Raw genomic sequence first — 24,686 nt, forward strand, 5'->3', positions numbered from 1 at the left:
GTTGTGCATGATGTGCCGAAAAAATAATCAAAACACCACCATAGGATCATACAAATATTGTAAAACAAGTAGAAGCAGCATAATCAAAAAGTATTTTCACTTGATGATTTGTATGCCATCTGCATATAGGCAAAGATTTGGAAGGATTATCTCAAGTTGAAGATTGTTTTATTTAGGTGAAAGAACCATGAATTTTTTTTTCCATTCAAAATATCCCTAAATCAGTACCATATTGTTTTTAGAAATATATATATATATATATATATATATATATATATATTTTTTTTTTTTTAAACTTTATTTATTTATTTGGCAGAGATCACAAGTAGGCAGAGAGGCAGGCAGAGAGAGAGGGGGAAACAGACTCCCTGCTGAGCAGAGAGCCCGATGTAGGGCTCGATCCCAGAACTCTGGGATCATAACCCGAGTCGAAGGCAGAGGCTTAACCCACTGAGCCATCCAGGTGCCCCTAGAATATATTTTTAAAAAGCAGATTTTATGTCTTTTACTGTCATTTTATTCAGTGGAACTACTTTAGGTCAGAGCCTACCTAGGAGATTTCTCTGTGTTTCATTAAGCAGATAACACAGCTTTGATCTACTACAAAGACAGAAAGGTTAATCCTAGAGAAAGGAGGGACTTTGGAGAAGTGGAGTCTGTCCTATTTGGATTTTAGGTTTTGTGACTGCTGACCGTAGCAGGAAGCTGGGGGGAGGCAGATTTGAAACAGAAACAGGTGCTTTGTTAGTCAGCAGGCAGGTGCTTTCTGGAGTGTGCGCTGGGCTCATAGACTTCTTTGAGAATGTGACCAAAGCACTGCTTTCCATTAAAATGCACAAACACAGGGAGAAAACAGTTTTGCACACCATCTCAGGTGGTATATACATTTCCTGTAGCCCTTATCTGGATCCCTTTATGTATGAGATTCAGGATAAAGACAAATGAGAAAGAGAGAAAGGAAGGGAGAGCGAGCGAAGGGGAGGTGGGCGGGGGATGGGTGAAACAGGTGATGGGGATGAAGGCGCGAACCTGTGAGGGGCACGGGGTGATGTGCAGAATTGTTGAATCACTATATTGTACACGGAAGCTAATCTAATACTGTCGATTAGCTAACTGGAGTTAAAAACTGCCTTAAAGAGTTACGGATAAGCCAGTCACAAAAGGAAAAGCCAAAGTGATGTTCACACAGAAATCACTGAACGAATTCCCTTGCCTGGTGGCAAAATTCAGCGGAGGACGTTGGGCAGCAAAGTTGGGAACAATCGCCTGAGGCCTTGGGGAGGCCGGTGGAGGTCCAGATGCCCCCTGGGGCCACTCCGTCGAGCAGCAGCTCCCAGGTAGATGGGAGCAAAATGAAAGCCTGTCACCAGGGCCTCAGGTGCCCGTGAGCATCCGCTGGCTCTCCCTTGTGACCTGACGTTTGTGATTCTTTTTTCTTCACAGTCCACTCACCTGGATCGAGGAGAAAGGGCCTGGTCTAAAACGAAACCGACACTTGAGCTTCCATTTTAAATCTGGGTCTCTGGAGAATATGCCGAATGTCGGAGTCAATAAGAATATTTTTCTGAAAGATCAAAATATATTTGTCCAGAAACTCTTGGGCCAGTTCTCTGAAGAGGAGCTGGCGGCTGAGCAGAAGCGCATCCTGCACTGCCTCTGGCTCGCAGAAGAAATCCAGAAGCACTGCTCCTCCAAGAAGTGAGCCGAGGACACACGCGGGACCACAGTTTCCTCTTTACAAAGAGCTGGCCTTCATCTCGAGTCTGACAATTAAACGTGTCTTGGGTAAACAGGCTTTTTGTTTACTGTCCCGAGCTGTGTTGGGAGGGAGATTTGCAAGTTGGGGGCACGTGTTGGAGGGGTGAAGAAGGAACCATGCTTGGTCAAACTGGGCTAAATGCTTCACCTAATTTCATTCACTCTTCCCGACAGCCCTGCCAGATGGGTGTGGCCAGGTTTGTTTTCAGTAGTACCTTGGAAAACCTTGTCTGAAGTCACCCAGACAGGAAAAAGCAGAACCAGCCTTTCAACCCCACTCATGCCTGGAAACCACTGCAGAGGAGTGTGTTGGAGCCTCCCTGCTTGAAGGAATTTTATTTCCCCCAACAAACTTTCACTGGGTCAGTAAGGTAGGTGCTGGGGATCCTGAAAATGAGTAAGAGCTAGACGCTGCCCTCGATAACTCACAGTGTCTAAAGGAAACAAGTCATGCCAACCAGTCACTGTAAAGTCATGGGTCTAGGAAAGGAGATACGCCCCTCGTCATCTGCCTCCAAATCGATCTTGACAACTAGATTACGCGTAGGAGGGCTTTTCCGGCAGAGGACTGACCCGAGCAAAGTAAAGGATATGAGAGGCGGCCTGGTGAGTCCCTGGAGCAGTGTTGCCAGAGCATTGTGTCTGGAGGAGGGAGTCCAGAGGGGTCAGTCTGATCGTGGGATCCCAGGAAGCCAGCAGAAGGAGCTGGGGTCTTGTGCAGAGGCACTGAAGAGTGCTGTTTAAAAGGCGAGTGGTGGGTCAGGTTTCCAATGTAGGTAAAGCACTCAGAAGGCTGCCAGGAGGAAATGAAGTTGAGACCAAGGAGGAGGCAGCCAGTAGATACCCAACAAACGTGTTCATATTTGCAGTCCTTGGCTTGTCTACACTCATTGCTCCTGTTGTGAGACTGCTGACCTTGAGGCAGAGCTGATTCCCAAGAGGCTGCCTTTTCCTTTCAGTGGTGGTCCTGTTGCATTTCCTTCAAAGGTTGTGTTAGATTTCTTGCCTTTGTAAGTGTCTCCCTCTTGCTTTTTGCCTACTACCACCCCATTGTGAGGTTTGACTGGTTCCAGAGCTAGGCAGTCATTGATTTTCTACCTCGATCTCCATTATTCTCACCATATACCATAAGATAAAGCAGACATATATATATATATATATATACATATATATATATATATATACACATATTAATTTAAATGTAAAAAACCAAAAATCCTTTATGGTATTCCTTTCTTTGCCATGTAAAATAATTTGATGACTATTGGCCAATTAGTTCTCTTGTTTTATTATTCACATCAAATATTCCTTGAGGCCAGGAAATACTATATCTATTTTTGTGTGCTATATAGCATCTAGCATGAGGTAAACATCAAATATGATTAAAATGTAGTGCAATAGCAACTCCCCTTTGGGCCTGATAATTCTGCTGCTTCAAAAATGTTGGCCATATTTGATACTAGAGGTGGGGATGGGTGTCAAAACCAGAGCTTACAGGAGAGTGGTACAAGCTGGGTTTATTCAAGACTCCTGCAGTAGCGGAAAACAGACCCCAGTACAGAACCAGGCTCAGTTCCAAATACAACATGGGCAAGTGGGCCATAACATAGCCAAGGGGCAGGGTGGGGGTCAGGATGGAAAATTACTAAGAGGAAACATCAGGGGTAGGGGGATTCTGTCTAAATGAGCTTGATAAGGCTCTTGCTAAAGGCCAGCCGGCATGATCGGATTGCAGGGGGGGAGAATGAGGGATTCTTACAGAACTGACTTAGTAGGATTTCTGCTACATTAGGCACTACAAAGACAGACATGGAAGTCCGAAGGTCAAGGCCTCGTTGAGAAGAGGGTTCGGAGAAGCCTGACGGAAGTTTGCTCATAGTCTTTGTCACGGGATATGTGGTTACCAGTTGATGACAACTCATCTCAAGCTCGTTTCATGCATGGTCAAGAGATTGAAAATGGAAACAACCATCAGTGTTACGAATTGGCAAGGATGGCAGAAGGAGAAGGGAGGGAAGAGAGGAGAACGCCAGAGAGATGGTGCAGCCGTCCCTTAAAAAATTTTTTTTTAATTTAAATTCAACTTAGTTAACATCTACTGTATTATAGTTTCAGGGGTAGAATTTAGTGACTCACTGGTTGCATCTAACACCCAGTGCTCATCACATCAAGGGCCCTCCATTTTGTCTATTTGCCCACCGTCTCCCCTCCAGCAACCCTCAATTTGTTCCTTATATTTAAAAGTCTCTTCAGGTTTGCCTCCCTCTCTATTTTAATCTTATTTTCTTTTTCCTTCCCTTCCCCTATGTTTACCTGTTTTGTTTCTCACATTCCACATATAAGTGAAATATGGTACTTGGCTTTCTCCGACATATTTTGCTCAGCCTAATACCCTCTAGTTCCATCCATGTTGGGGATCAGCAGGCCTTCGTACTCTGCTGTTTACAACTGCCTTCGTCTTCCTTTGGGGCTACTGGGCCATCCTGGCTCTACTCCGAATACTCCTTCCTCCGGTCACCGCCCCCCCACCACATCTCCAAGCCTAACTCTCTTCCAGGGTTTCACTGAAGAAGCCACAAGCATCTGTTCCATTTGTATAAAGGACCCAAAAGTTGGTGACCTTCGCTTTCTCCTTTGCTTTAAGGGTATCTTGACTTCCTTGGAAGGTTAGTGGGAAAAAGGGGTTTTAGGGTCTGAGATTTCAGAACACATTTGGCTTTCTGTCCAACTAGAAAAAGCCCTTTATACCACTGTACTTGTATGTGCTAGGAGGTCTTGTACTGTACCTGTACTTGATCCCACTGTGTTTGTAAGTGTTAGGGGGTCTTCCAGGAAGAAAATAACAGTAGTGCCCTCAAGCCCTCTCTGCTCCTGACCCAGTTCTGTGGTAGGAGCAATCTGCCTTAGTGGTAAAGCTGAGAAAGAGACTAGGCAGCAAAACCCAGTCACCCTCTAGGTGCCCCTGAGTCTTGTTTGTCCATGTGGTAGATGACAGGGGTAGGCTCTTCCTCTGCAGTGGGGTGGCCTGATGCTTTAAAAGAAACTGAAGTTACTCTAAGAGAGGGCAGAGTAGCAAACTTTTCTGGCTATAGATCCCAGCCACATTGCCCAACCAGCTTTATCATAATAAAACTGGAAAAAAAATTACAACAGCATCTTTGTTCTGCATTTGTAACTGAATTGGTCCCCAGAACTGCAAGGGAGAATAAGGAATGTTCCTTGCTGGTCCCTTAAATCCCATGGTCCATTGCCTGAAGGAATCAAGTGGGAAAAGGAAAAAGAAAAAAAGAAAACATCTTAGTCAATGACACTAGAGTTCCTCAAGAGGAGGCTTCTTTTGGAAAAGTGCGCTAAGCCAGTCTATTAAGAATGTTGATTTTGCAGATGGAGGGGGATAGAAGGAGAGACTGTAATAGAAGAGAAAGCCTTGGGGACCTAGGTTGATGGGTAGAAAGGAAAAGAAAAAAATAGACACATCTCTCTGCAAAAGTAATTAACAGGAATTTAATGGGAAGAGGGGAATAAGGCCCAAGGCAACTAACTCCTTGATACTCAAAATGTGGGATGCTGACCAGCACCCTTGGCTTTGGCTTGGCCTAGAAACTTGTTAGAAATGCAAATCTCAGGCCCACCCACCTCAGACCTACTGAACCAGAATCTTCATTTTAATAGGATTCAATTTTAATAGTGATTCATGTGCATATCAGTCTCTTGGCGCTTGTGGACAAGTAAGGAAGAAAAATGTGACTCAGATAATAAATGTTAAAGCACAACAATGAAGAATGCTAAAAAGTGGATTTTAAAATCTTGTGCTAGGGAGAGTTTTTCTAGGCAAGAAGTTCGGAAAGCCTTCCCTAAAGAATGCACTGAAGGCCTGATCTACAGGTTTGTGAAAGGGCTTCTGAACTTTAAAAGACTAATCAAATGCAAGACATTAATATGAACTCAACTTCCTAAATTCCTTTGAAATCTTATAACATTTCTCTTCTTTCTTCAGCTGCATATAGACCTGATAACACTGCAAATTATACTTGCGAACATATAAAAATGTTTTGGCATAAACTGCCTTACACAGAAAAATTACTGTTATTTTCAAATAATAACATACTGCCCTGCTTTTTAATGTGACAAAGATAAGTTTAATAATTAAAAAATACAGATCTGAGGAAGGTGCAATGGCAGATAAGGGAACCTCATTCATCTGGTCCCTCAAATTTGGCTGGTTATCTATAAAACCATTCTGAATATCCACGGATTCACCCTGAGTTGTAAGAAAATATATCTGAAACTCTACAAGCAGAAAAATGACTGCTTTTTGCAAGGTAAGAGGTGCAGAATCATAAATCAGCGGGGAGATATTGGAAGATAAATGGAGGTGGGAGTGGCCGTCCATAAGCTGGCTACCAGAAAGTGATATAACACCAGAGTGCAATTTTGGAACCCTTAGAAATCTGCTCCAGTGAGAGTCGTCCCTTTCTGAAAAAGGTTCAGGGGATGAAAAGGGCAGAATTCTTGGTGGGTTATTGTGGTCTCAGGATTCTGGGAGACACAGAACAAATGGGGATGCCTGAACCGGTGTAGTGCCCAAGCAGTGGTGTGGGGAAACGGGTTATGTTCAGCAAGCCCAGGAGGGGACACTCTGCTTGGGTTGCCATAAACCATGAGCCAGGCCAGTAGGGAGACTGCTCTTTGCCTCAGCACCCTGAAAAGGACTTGAACATGCAGGCCATTTACCATCCACTGAGAGGGATGAAATGGCTGCACCCACTACTGGGCTGCAACTCTCAGGGTGGCAGTAGCCCTGGAAATGACAGTAGGGTGGCACCTAGCCAGGACCTGGGAGCAGTGGAGAAGGGTGCAAGTGCGAACCCACAACTGCACACAATCTCAAAGACCCAAAGCACAGTGACCTTTGCTGGTCTCTGGGACTCCCCCAGGAGGATTGCTGTGGACATGAACCACGGGAGTCTGCAGGGTTTGGTGCACACAGAAATAGAGACTGTTTGACCTGGAGGGTGTATTGCAGAGGGGAACTGTGATCTTGAGCCTCTGCGCTAGAGATACAGACACAAACCCTCAGAGTGTTTGCTCTGACCCTCTGAAGAGGCATGGAAAGCCTCCAGAGCAAAAGCCACACAGAGGAACCACTTACCTTGGGCCCATCCCCCTGACAAGGGGTGAAGCAACTCTGCCCAGGCAGAGACACTGAGAAGCAGCAGAGCAGACCCCTCCCTCAGAAGACAGACTGGAAGAACAGGTGAATGACAAACTTAGGCATCCCACAAGACTGCAAAACTCCAGCACCAGGGGAAAATAGTATATTGAGCTCCAGATGTTACCTCATGACTCATTTTCCTTCAGTCTCAAATTTTCCATTCCTTTTTTTTTAAAGCTTTTCCCCATTTCAACTGAATTCTTATTTTACCAACTTGTGATTTTGTTGCTTTTTAACTTTCATTTTTTTCACATCTACATTTTATAGATTTATGCTTCATCCTAGTCTTTTTCTTTTTCACTCTATTTAATTTTATAGATAGATAGGTAAGTTTTGCTTTCTTTGCAATTTTCAGATATAGTGTCTTTTAACACAGAGACCAAAATTCAATCAGGAATAAATGGATCACTCTGCTTTGTGAGATTATAATCTCTCTTTCCCAACCCCTTTTATTTTTTTTTTTTTTGTTGTTGTTGTTATTGTTTTGTTTTTGTTTTTTGGTTTGGTTTGGTGTGCTTTTCTGTTGTGGTTTCCAACTGCTTCAGATTGTATGGGGTGTATTTTGCTTGGTTTATGATTGATATTTTGGACTCTGCTCACCCACTCACACATCATTCTCTGGGCAGAATGACTAGAAGGAGGAATTCACAACAAAGGAAAGAACCAGAGGCGATGTTCTTTGCCACAGAGCTAATCTATATGGATAGAAGTATGATGTCAGAGATGGAATTCAGGATAGCAATTATAAAGTTAATAGCTGGGCTTGAAAAAACATAAGTGATAGTAGAGAATCTCTAAGGGTGGAAATAAGATCTACTCAGGCTGAACTTAAAAAGGCTATGGATGAGATGAAGTCTAAATTGGGTTCTCTAACAGCTAGGGTCAATAGGCAGAAGAAAGAATTAATGATCTAGAGTACAGGCTGATGTAAAGGAAGGAAGCTGAGGAAAAGAGAGAAAGACAACTCAGAGCCCATGAAGAAAGGCTTTGAGAGTTTAATGATGAAATTAAATGAAACAATTGAAATGAAACAATGTCAGAATTATTGGGATCCTAAAGGGAGTGGAGAGAGAGGGGGCTAGAAGGTGTATTTGAGCAAATCATGGCTGAGAACTTCCCTAATCTGGGGAAAGAAACAAGCATTCCTGTCCAACACCCCTCCCCAAATCAACAAAAATAGATCAACAACAGGCAAATATATAATAGTGAAGCTTGTAAATTTTAGAGAAAACAAGATAATACTGAGAGCAGCTCAAGACAGGAGGCTCCTTACCTACAGAGGGAGGAACATCAGACTAACATCAGACCTATCCAAAGAAACCTGCAGGCCAGAAAGTGCTGACATGATATTTTCAGGGTATTCTATGAGAAGAACATGCATCCAATAATACTTTATCCAGCAAGGCTGACATTCAGAGATAAAGAGCTTCCAGGACAGACAGAAATTGAAAGAATATAGGACAACAAAGCCCTGTAAGAAATACTAAGGAGGATCCTGTAAGTGAAGAGAGAGTCCAAGAGTCACATAGACCAGAAAGAAACAGAGACAATCTATAGGAACAGGGACTTTATAGGCAATACAATGGCACTAAAGTCATTACTCTCAATGTTACTCTGAATTTACATTCAGCTCATTTACATGGGCTTAATCTTCCTATCAAAAGACACAGGGTTTCGGATTGGATAAAAAGCAAGACCCATCCATATGCTGTCGAGAAGAGACTCATTTTAGACCTAAAGACACCTCCAGATCGAAAGTGAGGGGATAAAGAACCAGTTTACCATACTGATGGACCTCAAAAGAAAGCTAGGGTAACAATCCTCATATCAGACAAATTAGATATTAAGCCAAAGAGTGTAGTAAGGGATGAAGAGGGACAGCATATCATACTGGGTCTATCCAATTAGAAGATCTAAGAACTGTAAATACTTATGCCGAACTTAGGAGTAGCCAATTACATCCACTAATTAATAATAAAATTAAAGAAACACATTGATAATAATATAGCAATAGTAGAAGACTGTAATATACATGCACAGCAATGGACAAATGATCTAAGCTGAAGATGAACAAGGAGACAAGGGCTTTGAATAACACACTAGACCAGATGGACTCCCAGATATATTCAGAGCATTTCATCCTAAAGCAACAGAATATACATTCTTCTTGAGTGCACATGGAACATTCTCCAGGATAGGAGATCATATATTGGATCACAAATCAGGTCTCAGTTGGTACTAAAAGAGTGGATTATCCCCTGCATATTTGCAGATCACAATGCTTTAAAACTTGAACTTAATCACAAGAGGAAATTCAGAAGGAACTCAAACACTTGGAGGTTAAACAACACCCTGCTAAAGGATGAATGGGTCAACCAGGAAATCAAGGAAGAATTAAATTCATGGAAACAAATGAAAGTGGAAACATGACAATTCAACCACTGGGATGCAACAAAGCATATAGCAATACAAGCCTTTCTTAAGAACCAGGAAGAGTCTCAAAACATAACCTGACCTTAGAGGTCAGGGAGCTTCAGAAAGAACAGCAAATAAAGCCTCAGTCTTAGAGGAGAAGAGAAATAAAGATTAAAGCAGAAATTAATGAAATAGAAGCCAAAAGAACAATAGAACAGATCAATGAAACTAGGAACTGATTCTTTGAAAGAATTAATAAGATCCCTAAGTCCCTAGCTGGACTTATCAAAAAGAAAAGGGAAAGGACCCAAATAAATAAAATCATGAACAAAAGAGGAGAGATCGCAACCAACACCAAAGAAATTAAGCAATCTGGAACAAATAGATAAACTCTTAAATAAGATCCAACAGTACATTAAAAGGATTATTCATCATGACCAAGTGGGATTTATCCTTGTGATGCAAGAGTGGTTCAACATCCACAAATCAACCAATGTGATACACCAAATTGACAAAAGTGGTGTAACTGGTGATGAGCATTAAGGAGGCACATGATGGGAGCGCCTGGGTGGTTCAGGGCATTAAAGCCTCCGCCTTCGGCTCAGGTCATGATCCCAGGGTCCCAGGATTGAGCCCTGCATCAGGCTCTCTGCTCAGCAGGGACCCTGCTTCCTCCTCTCTCTCTCTGCCTACTTGTGATCTCTGTCTGTCAAATAAATAAATAAAATCTTAAAAAAAAAAAAAGGAGGCACATGATGTGATGAGCACTGGGTATTATACCCAACTAATGAATCATTGAACACTACATAAAAAATTATGATATAGTAGATGTTGGCTAGTTGAATTAAAAGTGTAAAATAACCTAAAAAGGACTAGAACCATAGTACCCTCTCAACTGATGTAGAAAAAGCATTTGACAAAATACATCCTTCTTTCTTGACTAATTCTCCACAGTGTAGGGATACAGGGAACATACTTCAATATCATAAAAGCCATCTATGAGAAGCCCACAGCCAATATCACTCTCAATGGGGAAAACCTGAGAACTTTTCCCCTAAGATCAGGAACATGACAGGAATGTCCACTGTGACCACTGTTGTTCAACATCGTACTAGAAATCCTAGCCTCGGCAATTAGACCAAAAAAAGATATCAGAGGCATCCAAATCAGTAAGAAGAAATCAAACTCTCACTTATTTGCTATCAAAGTGAATGACAGATGACATGATACTATGCTGAAAACCCTAAATATTCCATCCCAAAATTGCTAGAACTCATACAGGAATTCAGCAAAGTGGCAGGATATAAAATCAATGCACAGAAATCAGTTACACTTCTATACACTAACAGTGTGACTGAAGAAAGAGAAATTAAGGAATCAATCCTGTTTACAATTGCAACAAAAACCATAAGATACCTAGGAATAAACCTAACCAAAGAGGTAAAGGGTCCATACTCTAAAGACTATAGAACACTATAGAAAATGAGGAAGACACAAGGAAATGGAAAAAAACATTCCATGTTCATGAATTGGAAGAACAAACAATGCTAAAATATCTATGCTCCCTAGACAATCTACACATTCAGTGCAATACCCATCAAAATACCAACAAAATACCAACAACTTTTTCACAGAGCTAGTACAATAATCCTAAAATTTGTAGGCAACCAGAAAAGACCCTGAATAGCCAAAGGAATGTTGAAAAAGAAAACCAAAACTGGTGGCATCAGAATTTCAGACTTCAATGTATATTACAAGCTATAATCATCAAGAGAATATGGTAATGGCACAAAAACAGACACGTAGAGGAAAAGAACAGAATAGAGAACCCAGAAATGGACCCTCAATGCTATGGTCAACTAATCTTCAACAAAGCAGGAAAAATATCCAGAGGAAAAAAGACAGTCTCTTCAATAAATGGTGCTGGGAAAATTGGAAAGCCACATGCAGAAGAATTAATCTGTCCTTTGACAGATGAAGGTGGTATGTATGTGTGTGTATGTATGTATACACACACACACACACACACACACACACACACACACATATATATATATACATATATATATATATATATATATATACACACATGCACACATACATACAGTGGATTGTTACTCAGCCAATAAAAAAGACAAATATTTATACCAACATGGATGGAACTAGAGGGTATTGTGCTGAACACAATAAGTCAATCAGAGAAAGACAATTACCATATGGTTTCACTCATATGTGGAATATAAGAAACAGCTCAGAGGACAATAGGGGAAAGGAGGGAGGACTGAATGGAAAGTTGTTGGAAGGGGAAAAAACCATGAGAGACTCAAATATAGGGAACAAAACAAGGGTTGCTGTAGGTGAGGTTGGTGGAGGGATGGGGTAACTGAGTAATGGGCATTAGAGAGGGTATGTTGTGTGTTGAACACTGGATGTTATACAGAACTGATACATTATTAACACTACATCTGAAACTATGTACTATGTGTTGGCTAATTGGATTTTAAAATTATAAAAATAAAGAATGAAAATGGTCCACTTTCTTACACCATACACAGAAACAAACTCAAAATGGATGGCAGAGCTAAATGTGTCACAGGAATCTATCAAATTCCTTGGGATGAACACAAGCAGAGCCTCTGACCTGCAGAGACCTGCAGCAACTTCTTGCAAGACACGTTTCCAAAGGAAGAGAAACAAAAGCAAAATTGAACTATTTGGACTTCAGCAAGAGAAACAGCTTTTGTACAGCAAAGGAAAAAGTCAACAAAACTAAAAGGCAGCAATGGGATAAGATAGTTGCAAATATCTTATCAGATAAAGGGATAGTACTCAGCATCTATAAAGAACTTTTCAAACTCAACACCAAAAACGAAGCTCCAGTGAAGAAATGGATAGAGGACATGAACAGACATTTCTGCAAAAGAAAACATCCAAATGGCCAACAGAGACATGAAAAAGTGCTCAACATCACTCAGCATCAGGGAAATACAAATCAAAACCAGTGAGATACCACCTCTCACCAGTCAGAATGGATAAAATTAACCAGGCAGGAAACGACAGGTGTTGGCGAGGATATGGAGAAAGGGAAACACTCCTACACTGTTGGTGGGAATGCAAGCTGGTGCAGCCACTCTGGAAAACAGTATGAAGGTTCCTCAAAGAGTTGAAAATAGAGCTACCCTACAACCCAGCAATTGCACTATTTGGTATTTACCCTTAAGATACCCTAATGATCCGAAGGGGCATGGGCACCTGAATGTTTATAGCAGCTATGTCCACAATAGCCAAACTATGGAAAGAGCCTAGATGTTCATCAACAAATGAATGGATAAATATGTGGTATATATATATATATATATATATATATATATATATATATATATATACAATGGAATACTATAAAGCCATCAAAAAACCACAACCTTGCTTGGTTAAAGCATATTTTCCTGGGGTTGTTGCCACCCTTTTAGTATTTTACTTGCCCCTTCATTTACTCTTATCTGGACAAAATGACAAGACGTAAAAATTCAACACAAAAAAAAGAACAAGAGGCAGTACCGAAGGCTAGGGACCTAATCAATACAGACATTGGTAATATGTCAGATCTAGAGTTCAGAATGACAATTCTCAAGGTTCTAGCCGGGCTCGAAAAAGGCATGGAAGATATTAGAGAAACCCTCTCGAGAGATATAAAAGCCCTTTCTGGAGAAATAAAAGAACTAAAATCTAACCAAGGTGAAATCAAAAAAGCTATTAATGAGGTGCAATCAAAAATGGAGGCTCTAACTGCTAGGATAAATGAGGCAGAAGAAAGAATTAGTGATATAGAAGACCAAATGACAGAGAATAAAGAAGCTGAGCAAAAGAGGGACAAACAGCTACTGGACCACGAGGGGAGAATTCGAGAGATAAGTGACACCATAAGATGAAACAACATAAGAATAATTGGGATTCCAGAAGAAGAAGAAAGTGAGAGGGGAGCAGAAGGTATACTGGAGAGAATTATTGGGGAGAATTTCCCCAATATGGCAAAGGGAACGAGCATCAAAATTCAGGAGGTTCAGAGAATGCCCCTCAAAATCAATAAGAATAGGACCACACCCCGTCACCTAATAGTAAAATTTACAAGTCTCAATGACAAAGAGAAAATCCTGAAAGCAGCCCGGGAAAAGAAGTCTGTAACATACAATGGTAAAAATATTAGATTGGCAGCTGACTTATCCACAGAGACCTGGCAGGCCAGAAAGAGCTGGCATGATATTTTCAGAGCACTAAAAGAGAAAAACATGCAGCCAAGAATACTATATCCAGCTAGGCTATCATTGAAAATAGAAGGAGAGATTAAAAGCTTCCAGGACAAACAACAACTGAAAGAATTTGCAAATACCAAACCAGCTCTACAGGAAATATTGAAAGGGGTCCTCTAAGCAAAGAGAGAGCCTACAAGTGGTAGATCAGAAAAGAACAGAGACCATATACAGTAACAGTCACCTTACAGGCAATACAATGGCACTAAATTCATATCTCTCAATAGTTACCCTGAATGTGAATGGGCTAAATGCCCCTGTCAAAAGACACAGGGTATCAGAATGGATAAAAAAAACAAAACCCATCTATATGTTGCCTCCAAGAAACACATTTTAAGCCCGAAGACACCTCCAGATTTAAAGTGAGGGGGTGGAAAAGAATTTACCATGCTAATGGACATCAGAAGAAAGCAGGAGTGGCAATCCTTATATCAGATCAATTAGATTTTAAGCCAAAGACTATAATAAGAGATGAGGAAGGACACTATATCATACTCAAAGGGTCTGTCCAACAAGAAGATTTAACAATTTTAAATATCTATGCCCCCAATGTGGGAGCAGCCAACTATATAAACCAATTAATAACTAAATCAAAGAAACACATCAACAATAATACAATGATAGTAGGGGACTTTAACACTCCCCTCACTGAAATGGACAGGTCATCCAAGCAAAAGATCAGCAAGGAAATAAAGGCCTTAAATGACACACTGGACCAGATGGACATCACAGATATATTCAGAATATTTCATCCCAAAGCAACAGAATACACATTCTTCTCTAGTGCACATGGAACATTCTCCAGAATAGATCACATCCTCGGTCCTAAATCAGGACTCAACCGGTATCAAAAGATTGGGATCATTCCCTGCATATTTTCAGACCACAATGCTCTAAAGCTAGAACTCAACCACAAAAGGAAGTTTGGAAAGAACCCAAATACATGGAGACTAAACAGTATCCTTCTAAAGAATGAATGGGTCAACCGGGAAATTAAAGAAGAATTGAAAAAAAATCATGGAAACAAATGATAATGAAAATACAACGGTTCAAAATCTGTGGGACACAACAAAGGCAGTCCTGAGAGGAAAATATATAGCGGTACAAGCCTTTCTCAAGAAACAAGAAAGGTCTCAGGTACACAACCTAACCCTACACCTAAAGGAGCTGGAGAAAGAACAAGAAAGAAACCCTAAGCCCAGCAGGAGAAGAGAAATCATAAAGATCAGAGCAGAAATCAATGAAATAGAAACCAAAAAAACAATAGAACAAATCAACGAAACTAGGAGCTGGTTCTTTGAAAGAATTAATAAAATTGATAAACCCCTGGCCCGACTTATCAAAAAGAAAAGAGAAAGGACCCAAATAAATAAAATCATGAATGAAAGAGGAGAGATCACAACTAACACCAAAGAAATACAAACTATTATAAGAACATACTATGAGCAACTCTACGCCAATAAATTTGACAATCTGGAAGAAATGGATGCATTCCTAGAAACATATAAACTACCGCAACTGAACCAGGAAGAAATAGAAAGCCTGAACAGACCCATAACCAGTAAGGAGATTGAAACAGTCATTAAAAATCTCCAAACAAACAAAAGCCCAGGGCCAGACGGCTTCCCGGGGGAATTCTACCAAACATTTAAAGAAGAACTAATTCCTATTCTCCTGAAACTGTTCCAAAAAATAGAAATGGAAGGAAAACTTCCAAACTCATTTTATGAGGCCAGCATCACCTTGATCCCAAAACCAGACAAGGATCCCCACCAAAAAAGAGAGCTATAGACCGATATCCTTGATGAACACAGATGCGAAAATACTCAACAAAATACTAGCCAATAGGATTCAACAGTACATTAAAAAGATTATTCACCACGACCAAGTGGGATTTATTCCAGGGCTGCAAGGTTGGTTCAACATCCGCAAATCAGTCAATGTGCTACAACACATCAATAAAAGAAAGAACAAGAACCATATGATACTCTCAATAGATGCTGAAAAAGCATTTGACAAAGTACAGCATCCCTTCCTGATCAAAACTCTTCAAAGTGTAGGGATAGAGGGCACATACCTCAATATCATCAAAGCCATCTATGAAAAACCCACCGCAAATATCATTCTCAATGGAGAAAAACTGAAAGCTTTTCCGCTAAGGTCAGGAACACGGCAGGGATGTCCATTATCACCACTGCTATTCAACATCGTACTAGAGGTCCTAGCCTCAGCAATCAGACAACAAAAGGAAATTAAAGGCATCCAAATCGGCAAAGAAGAAGTCAAATTATCACTCTTCGCAGATGATATGATACTATATGTGGAAAACCCAAAAGACTCCACTCCAAAACTGCTAGAACTTATACAGGAATTCAGTAAAGTGTCAGGATATAAAATCAATGCACAGAAATCAGTTGCATTTCTCTACACCAACAGCAAGAGAGAAGAAAGAGATATTAAGGAGTCAATCCCATTTACAATTGCATCCAAAACCATAAGATACCTAGGAATAAACCTAACCAAAGAGACACAGAATCTATACTCAGAAAACTATAAAGTACTCATGAAAGAAATTGAGGAAGACACAAAGAAATGGAAAAATGTTCCATGCTCCTGGATTGGAAGAATAAATATTGTGAAAATGTCTATGCTACCTAAAGCAATCTACACATTTAATGCAATTCCTATCAAAGTACCATCCATCTTTTTCAAAGAAATGGAACAAATAATTCTAAAATTTATATGGAACCAGAAAAGACCTCGAATAGCCAAAGGGATATTGAAAAAGAAAGCCAACGTTGGTGTCATCACAATTCCGGACTTCAAGCTCTATTACAAAGCTGTCATCATCAAGACAGCATGGTACTGGCACAAAAACAGACACATAGATCAATGGAACAGAATAGAGAGCCCAGAAATAGACCCTCAAATCTATGGTCAACTAATCTTCGACAAAGCAGGAAAGAATGTCCAATGGAAAAAAGACAGCCTTTTCAATAAATGGTGCTGGGAAAATTGGACAGCCACATGCAGAAAAATGAAATTGGACCATTTCCTTACACCACACACAAAAATAGACTCAAAATGGATGAAGGACCTCAATGTACGAAAGGAATCCATCAAAATCCTTGAGGAGAACACGGGCAGCAACCTCTTCGACCTCTGCCGCAGCAACATCTTCCTAGGAACAACGCCAAAGGCAAGGGAAGCAAGGGCAAAAATGAACTACTGGGATTTCATCAAGATCAAAAGCTTTTGCACAGCAAAGGAAACAGTTAACAAAATCAAAAGACAACTGACAGAATGGGAGAAGATATTTGCAAACGACATATCAGATAAAGGACTAGTGTCCAGAATCTATAAAGAACTTAGCAAACTCAACACCCAAAGAACAAATAATCCAATCAAGAAATGGGCAGAAGACATGAACAGACATTTCTGCAAAGAAGACATCCAGATGGCGAACAGACACATGAAAAAGTGCTCCATATCACTCGGCATCAGGGAAATACAAATCAAAACCACAATGAGATATCACCTCACACCAGTCAGAATGGCTAAAATCAACAAGTCAGGAAATGACAGATGCTGGCGAGGATGCGGAGAAAGGGGAACCCTCCTACACTGTTGGTGGGAATGCAAGCTGGTGCAGCCACTCTGGAAACAGCATGGAGGTTCCTCAAAATGTTGAAAATAGAACTGCCCTATGACCCAGCAATTGCACTATTGGGTATTTACCCTAAAGATACAAATGTAGTAATCCAAAGGGACACATGCACCCGAATGTTTATAGCAGCAATGTCCACAATAGCCAAACTATGGAAAGAACCTAGATGTCCATCAACAGATGAATGGATCAAGAAGATGTGGTATATATACACAATGGAATACTATGCAGCCATCAAAAGAAATGAAATCTTGCCATTTGCAACAACATGGATGGAACTAGAGCATATCATGCTTAGCGAAATAAGTCAAGCAGAGAAAGACAACTATCATATGATCTCCCTGATATGAGGAAGTGGTGATGCAACATGGAGGCTTAAGTGGGTAGAAGAAGAATAAATGAAACAAGATGGGATTGGGAGGGAGACAAACCATAAGTGACTCTTAATCTCACAAAACAAACTGAGGGTTGCCGGGGGGAGGGGGTTTGGGAGAAGGGGGTGGGATTATGGACATTGGGGAGGGTATGTGATTTGGTGAGTGCTGTGAAGTGTGTAAACCTGGTGATTCACAGACCTGTACCCCTGGGGATAAAAATATATGTTTATAAAAAATAAAAAATTAAAAAAAAAAAAACCACAACCTTGCAATTGTGGTTTTGCAATGAAGTGGATGGAACTGGAGTGAAATAAATCAAAGAAAGACAATTATCATATAATCTCATTGATATGAGGTATTCAAGCAACAAGACAGAGGATCATAGGGGAAGGGAGGGGAAAATGAAACAAGATGAAACCAGAGAGGGAGACAAACCATAAGAGACTCTTAATCTCAGGAAACCGAGGGTGGCTGAAGGAGAGAGGGATGGGAGGGATAGGGTGGCTTCGTGATGGACTTTGGGGAGGGTATGTGCTATGACGAGTGCTGTGAATTGTGTAAGACTGATGAATCACATACCTGTACCCCTGAAAAAAATAATACATTTTATGTATTAATAAATAAAATGTATTATGTATTAATAAACAAAAATACATATGTTAAAATTTTAAAAAAATGATGGAAGTGATTTCTAATATACATATGGATTTTATTTATTTATTTATATTTAAAGATTTTATTTATTTATTTATTTGACAGACAGAAGTCACAAGTAGGCAAGAGAGGCAGGCAGAGAGAGAGGGGGAAGCAGGGTCTGTGCTGAGCAGAGAGCCCGATGTGGGGCTCAATCCCAGGACCCTGAGATCACTACCTGAGCTGAAGGCAGAGACTTTAATCCACGGAGCCACCCAGGTGCCCCTTATTTATTTATTTATTTGAGAGAGAGAGAGAGAGAACACAAAACAAGCCAGGTGAAGGGCAGAGGGAGGAGCAGACTCCCAGCTGAACCCCTGGATGCAGGGTTCAAAACTGGGACTCCCTATAATTAACTCAATGAAAGAACATCGTTTACAAAGCATCTCTCAACTAACATCTTGATGTTATGATGATAAATGTGTTTTTCAAAAGTTTATGTGTATGCAGAAGGAAAATGCTCTATACTCAGTGAAACAACACTGTGTAGGAAGGATCTTTCAACTAACCTATTCTCTCATGATATAGGTATGTTTTCACACACGTTCTTATATGAAGATACAGGTGTTTTCTAATGTATGCATGGAAACTAAAGGAAAATGCCCTATACTTAGTGAAACAATACTGTGTAAAAGCATCTTTCAACTAACATCTTCTTTCATGACGACCAAGTGTTCAAAGGTATGTGTGGATTCATAAGGAAAATGCCTTATACTCAATGAAACAACACTGTGTTGAAAGCATTTTTCAACTAAACCCAATGTTTATAGCATCAGTATGCAACTAAATTCTACCTCTGAAAATAATAACACAGTGTAGGTAAAGTAAATTGAAGTTAAATTTTAAAAACTGGAAAAAATAAATGGATTATGGGTATTAAGGCGGGTACTGGTGATGAACACTTGTTTTTATATATATAAGTGATGAATCACAGAATTTTACTCCTGAAACCAATATTACAGTATATGTTAAGTAACTACAATTTAAATTAAAACTTAAAAAAAGTACATTGTAAAGTAATAATTAATTTGAAATCTTTCAGTTTTTAAAAATTTTACTATGTTATGTTAGCCACCATACAGTATGTCATTAATTTTTGATGAGGTGTTCCATGATTCGTTGCTTACATATAATACCCAGTGCTCCATACAGTACGTGCCCTCCTTAATACGCATCTCTGGGCTCACCCATCACCCCACCACCCTCCCCTCTGAAGCCCTGAGTTTGTTTCCCAGAGTCCATAGTCTCTCATGGTTGGTCTCCCCTTCTGATCCCCCTCCTTCATTTTTCCCTTCCTTCTCCTAGTGTCTTCCATGCTATTCCTTTTGTTCCACATATGAGTGAAACGGTATGATAATTGTCTTTCTCTGCTTGACTTACTTCACTCAGCATAATCTCCTCTAGTTCCATCCATGTTGAAGCAGATGGTCAGTATTCACCCTTTCTGATGGCTGAGTAATATTCCATTGTGCGTATGGACCACGTCTTCTTTATCCATTCGTCTGCTGAAGGGCATCTAGGCTCTTTCCACAGTTTGGCTATTGTGGACATTGCTGCTATGAACACTGGGGTGCATATGGCCCTTCTTGGCTCTATATCTGTATCTTAGGGGTAAATACCCAGGAGTACAGTTGCTGGGTTGTAGGGTATCTCTATTTTCAACTTTTTGAGGGACTTCCTCACTGTTTTCCAAAGTGGCTACACCAGCTTGCATTCCCATCAACAGTGTGAGAGGGCTTCCTTTTCTCCACAACCTCGCCAACACTTGTTGTTTCTTGAAATCTTCCTTATTTACTTATTTTATATAGATTTATTTTTTTAATTTAAATTCAATTAGCCGACATATAATTCATTGTCAGTTCTTATTTATTAATATAAGCCTTATGGCTATAAAGTTCCCCTTGTCAGCAACACTGCTGCAACCATAAGTTCTGGTAATGTTCTGTTTTCCTTTTCATTTATCTCTAAGTCTATTCAAATTTCCCTTGTGATTTCTTCTTCATTCCTTCAATTATTTAAAAGTTTCTTGTCTAATTTCCAAAATTTTGTGAACATTCCATGGTTGGTTTTGTTGTTGTTGTTGTTGTTATTCATTTCTAACTCACCCCATCAATGTCAAAGATTTAATTTGTGACGTGGCATATGGCCTATCCTTGAGAACTTTTCAAGAGTGTCCCATTTGCAATATGAGAATGGCCACCATTAGCAGAGGGCAGGAAGAGGTCAAAGGAAGAGACAGGCCACTCCAGGTTGGTAGGTGGCTGTTTCAGTAAGCAAAGTGAACATATATATAAGGCTTGTCTCCAGTGGCAACAAGAAGAACGAATCCCCACACCTGTCTACCAAATTTTAGAAGTTAAAAAGAGGCCCTCCTAAACCTCAGTCCATATCCCACGCAGGTATTTTCAACACTGCATCACCGTTTCATGGCTATGTTCTGGAGTGGTCTCTAGGAGTGGTAAAAGTAGATGGAAGCCACACTTAGGGAGAGGAGATGGAATGAGAAGCCTGGGTCTGGCTCACTGGTCAGTTTTGTTATGTTCCCCAGAACGCCAGTCCTCACGACTGGCTCTTACCATCTCATCTGCTCTCTCTCTTACAATGCGTGCTGGCCAGGCTAGTGAAGATTGGCAAGCTTAACAAGATAAGAGGGATGGGCTCTGCCAGTCTGAGATGCCCATGTTCTCCCCTCTTTCTTTCAAGGTGTTTCTTCCATTTCAAGCATAGGTTATTTCAACAAGTCCAGCTTGCTGATGGGTGATGAGATCCAAGCGGAAGTTGAGTAGTTCTCCTCTACCCAAGGGTGCAAAGTAGCTTATCCATCCCAGAGAGATGTCCCATTGTAAATTTCAACAGATAATTCCTTTTCCAGGTGTGATAGGGCTGGGTATTCTCAACAGCATAACATGTTGATCATAAGTGAGAGTCAGGGTAAAGGCTGTTTCCCACAATTTTTACTCCTTTATTTGCTGGATATTTCATGGGAGGGGGGAAGTTTGGTCTATGGAGCAGTATGCCTTCCTGATTCATTCTCCAAATGTATTAAAGCCCAAAACGGTGCTTTAGCACACCAGCCAAGATCAGTGTTCTCATTAGTAATTTAATTTCTTACCTTAATATTCTTTTTTTTTTTTTTAAATTTTCTACCAACCCTGCCATTTGTGGGTTATAGGGGAGGTACAACATCCATTCAATGCCATGTTCTTTTGCCCATTCTTATATTATACCTTTGAAATGTGACCCTCCCCCATCACTGTCTATTTTGTGAAGGTATCGATATATAGCATTCAGTTTCTCTAATTCCCTAATGGTGGTCACCTGGATTGCACGACAGCAAGGGAAAGCTTGGGTTCGGCCAGATGCAGTAACCCCAGAAACCAGGGCCCATTTAGAACACTCACTCAGAGGACGATCAGTCTGCTCTGCAATCTCTTACCTGTTAGGAATTTCAGGGAATGGCTCCAGATGTTTTCAGCAGTTTCTTTGGGCATTGTTTAGAACTCAGGGGATAGGCCGGACAGACTGTTACTGCATTAAGCAAGTCCATGTACTTCAAGGGTAATTCAGCATGCCTGGCAAAATGCCATTTCATCTGGGTATTGGAGTGGCCATTCCTTCTATGTACCCAATCCGATGTACTACTGAAGGGTCAGTAGTTAAAGCTTGTAGCCAAGCTAGGGCATTAACTTTCTGATTGTCAGGAGATCTCAGTGTCTTATAATGAAATAAAAACAGCGAAGACTGCCTTAGGCTCCTGCAGACAGACCCAGATATCTTTCCACATATCTCGATTCCATAAGTGTTTATTAATAATCATCAGAACAGCTTTCCATTGTCTGAGCCATATCGTTCATCTCTTTAGGAAAGCCCAACTATCAGCGCAAAGGGTTAACAGCCAGAGGGCTGCTGTCCACTCTGTGCATTATGGTTTTTTCCTGTTTCCATCCAGATGGTGTCAGTAGTGGGCTGAGTAGTGGTTGCAGGCCTTGTAGGTGGCTTCCCTTGACTAGATCCATCAGTCTACCAAGGATCAGTGGAACTTTCCCCTACCCACTCTTTACAGGCTAGTAAAGGTCTAGGTGCGGGAACACTTGGAGGTTCTATATACTCCATAGGGCCTGGTGGTGCCTGTATGTCTAGAGAGAGTGGGCTGTGGGACAGGGTGCTCCTCTGCTGAGAATGGGCGTGCCACTTAGTCAAAATATGGATTGGTGGAACATATTTTTAGTCCTCTCCTTGAAAGTCATGGAAATTCTCATCCCAATGCATTTTTTAGTGAGAGACTCCATCTGGAGGAGTGCTGTGAACACTGCTAGAAACTGTTGCTCTATGGTGGTATGTAGGATTTTGACCAAAGTCCTAAAGGTACTCCTTCCTTATTCGTCCCCGCCACAACGCCCAACCCATGCCTTCTGGAGTCAAAGAAATATCTAACTCAAATAGAAGCATTGCTTGACAGAACCCAGAGCTTTACTATTATTTTTACTTTCTGAAATGTGGCTTGCTGGACTGATTCCCCATCCCATAATTTTTTTTTTTTTTTAAAGTCGGGTGATATAAAATATGGAGGCACTGTGCCAGGTGATGAATAAAACTCATCCAAAACCCCCAAATCCCTACAAAAGCTCATACCTCTTAGAGTTTGGGTAGGCTTGCATCTTATTAATTACATCTTCTGAAATAATATGAGTCTTGTCTAGCTAAAACCCTAATGTAGGGGCTGTGCCTTGAATTTTCCATGGATTTATTTTACATCCTTTCTCTTGCAGATGTTTCAGTCCACTGCAAGGTGTCCTGGAGGAGAGGTAAATCTTTGCATGTTAGAATTATATCATAAACATAATGGTCCCATCTCCCCGATGTGGGAAAGGAGAATAGAGATAGAACCCCAGACACCATCCACGACATATGCAGTTTGCTATTCAGGTTCCTTGGTGTGGGGAGAGAGGGGATTTGAAAGCTCATCATGGTCCCTTCCACATGAAGGCAGACTGATCTTAGCTATCAGACCTGTACTCACCAGAGTCTTTTCTATGGATGTCCTAAAAGATGAAGCAGTTTTGCAGAGAATTTTTTTTTTTTTTTAACCAAAGCATCAGAATAGCAACAGCAAACATTTCAGGGAAGACTTAAAAATGGCCAGAGTTAAAGATCTTATGAGACATCGTTATAATTCAATTGACAAGGCACAGTGTTAATGAGACTTCCTTTAACCCACTTTTATTTTCTTCAGTCTCAGTGCGCAATGTTGTGATTATCTGCTGGGGCATTTACATTTCAAAGATGTCACAAGATTTACAACTTCAAAATACATGTTCATATACCTTCTTTTTTTTTTTTTTTAAAGATTTTGTTTATTTATTTATTTGACAGACAGAGATCACAAGTAGACAGAGAGGCAGGCAGAAAGAGAAGAAGAAGCAAGCTCCCTGCTGAGCAGAGAGCCCAATGCGGGCCTCGATCCCAGGACCCTGAGATCATGACCTGAGCCGAAGGCAGAGGCTTAACCCACTGAGCCACCCAGGCGCCCCTATTCATATACTTTCTTATGAATTTTATTAACTGTCTTTCTGAGTTTACTTGTAGCTTGTTGAGTTTCTTCAGTCGCTCTTTTGAATTTTTTTTATCAGCTGGATCACAGATTTGTTGTTTTTCCAGTTGCCAGAGAAACACTGATAGCTTTCGACTATGGCACATTTTCTTAGTTTGAAATTCCTTGTGTTACTATATTGCTGTTTTCACATTTGAAGTATCTTTATTGGTTATCTTCAGGTAAGGAGCTATTTATTAATGTTGTTTCTATGGGGATCATAAGTTTATTATAGATAGACTTGCTCTATTGAATTGGAGAAAATATTTATAAATTATATATCTGAGGGGCACCTGCGTCTCAGGCAGTTAAGTGTGTCCAACTCTTGATTTCGGCTCAGGTTTTGATCTCAGGGTCATGAGAGCAAGCCCTGCATCAGGCTCTGTGCTCAGTGGGGAATCTACTTTGTTCCCTGTCCCTCTCTCTCCCTCTCTTTCCCTCCAACCCTTCCCCCACTCATGTGCTCTCTCTCTCTCTCTCTCTCCTTGGTATAAATGAGTAGGGGTAACTGGGTGAGGGGCATTAAGGAGGGCACATGATATAATGAGCACTGGGTGTTATACACAACTGATGAATCACAATAATATACTTTATGTTAATTAATTGAATTTAAATAAAAGAAAATATTTTTTAAATTACACATAAAAAATAAATTTAAAAAATC

At 40.5% G+C, this 24,686-nt stretch overlaps 1 protein-coding gene across 3 annotated transcripts in view; it reads left to right on the forward strand.

Annotated features, from left to right (window-relative positions):
* Positions 1–1,790, forward strand: part of BLVRA (biliverdin reductase A) — a 38,112-nt gene extending 36,322 nt beyond the window's left edge. For all 3 annotated transcript variants that reach the window (XM_045089537.1, XM_004739370.3, XM_045089538.1), the window contains one exon: positions 1,444–1,790. In XM_045089537.1, the coding sequence (XP_044945472.1) occupies positions 1,444–1,702 (259 nt within the window). In that variant the 3' untranslated portion in view covers positions 1,703–1,790. The remainder of the gene's footprint in view (positions 1–1,443) is intronic.
* Positions 1,791–24,686: the final 22,896 nt, after the last annotated feature.

This window comes from Mustela putorius, unplaced genomic scaffold, assembly GCF_011764305.1.
Source record: "Mustela putorius furo isolate JIRA1106 unplaced genomic scaffold, ASM1176430v1.1 tig00003845_pilon_pilon_pilon, whole genome shotgun sequence".
In the NCBI taxonomy this organism is placed as follows: Eukaryota; Metazoa; Chordata; class Mammalia; order Carnivora; family Mustelidae; genus Mustela; species Mustela putorius.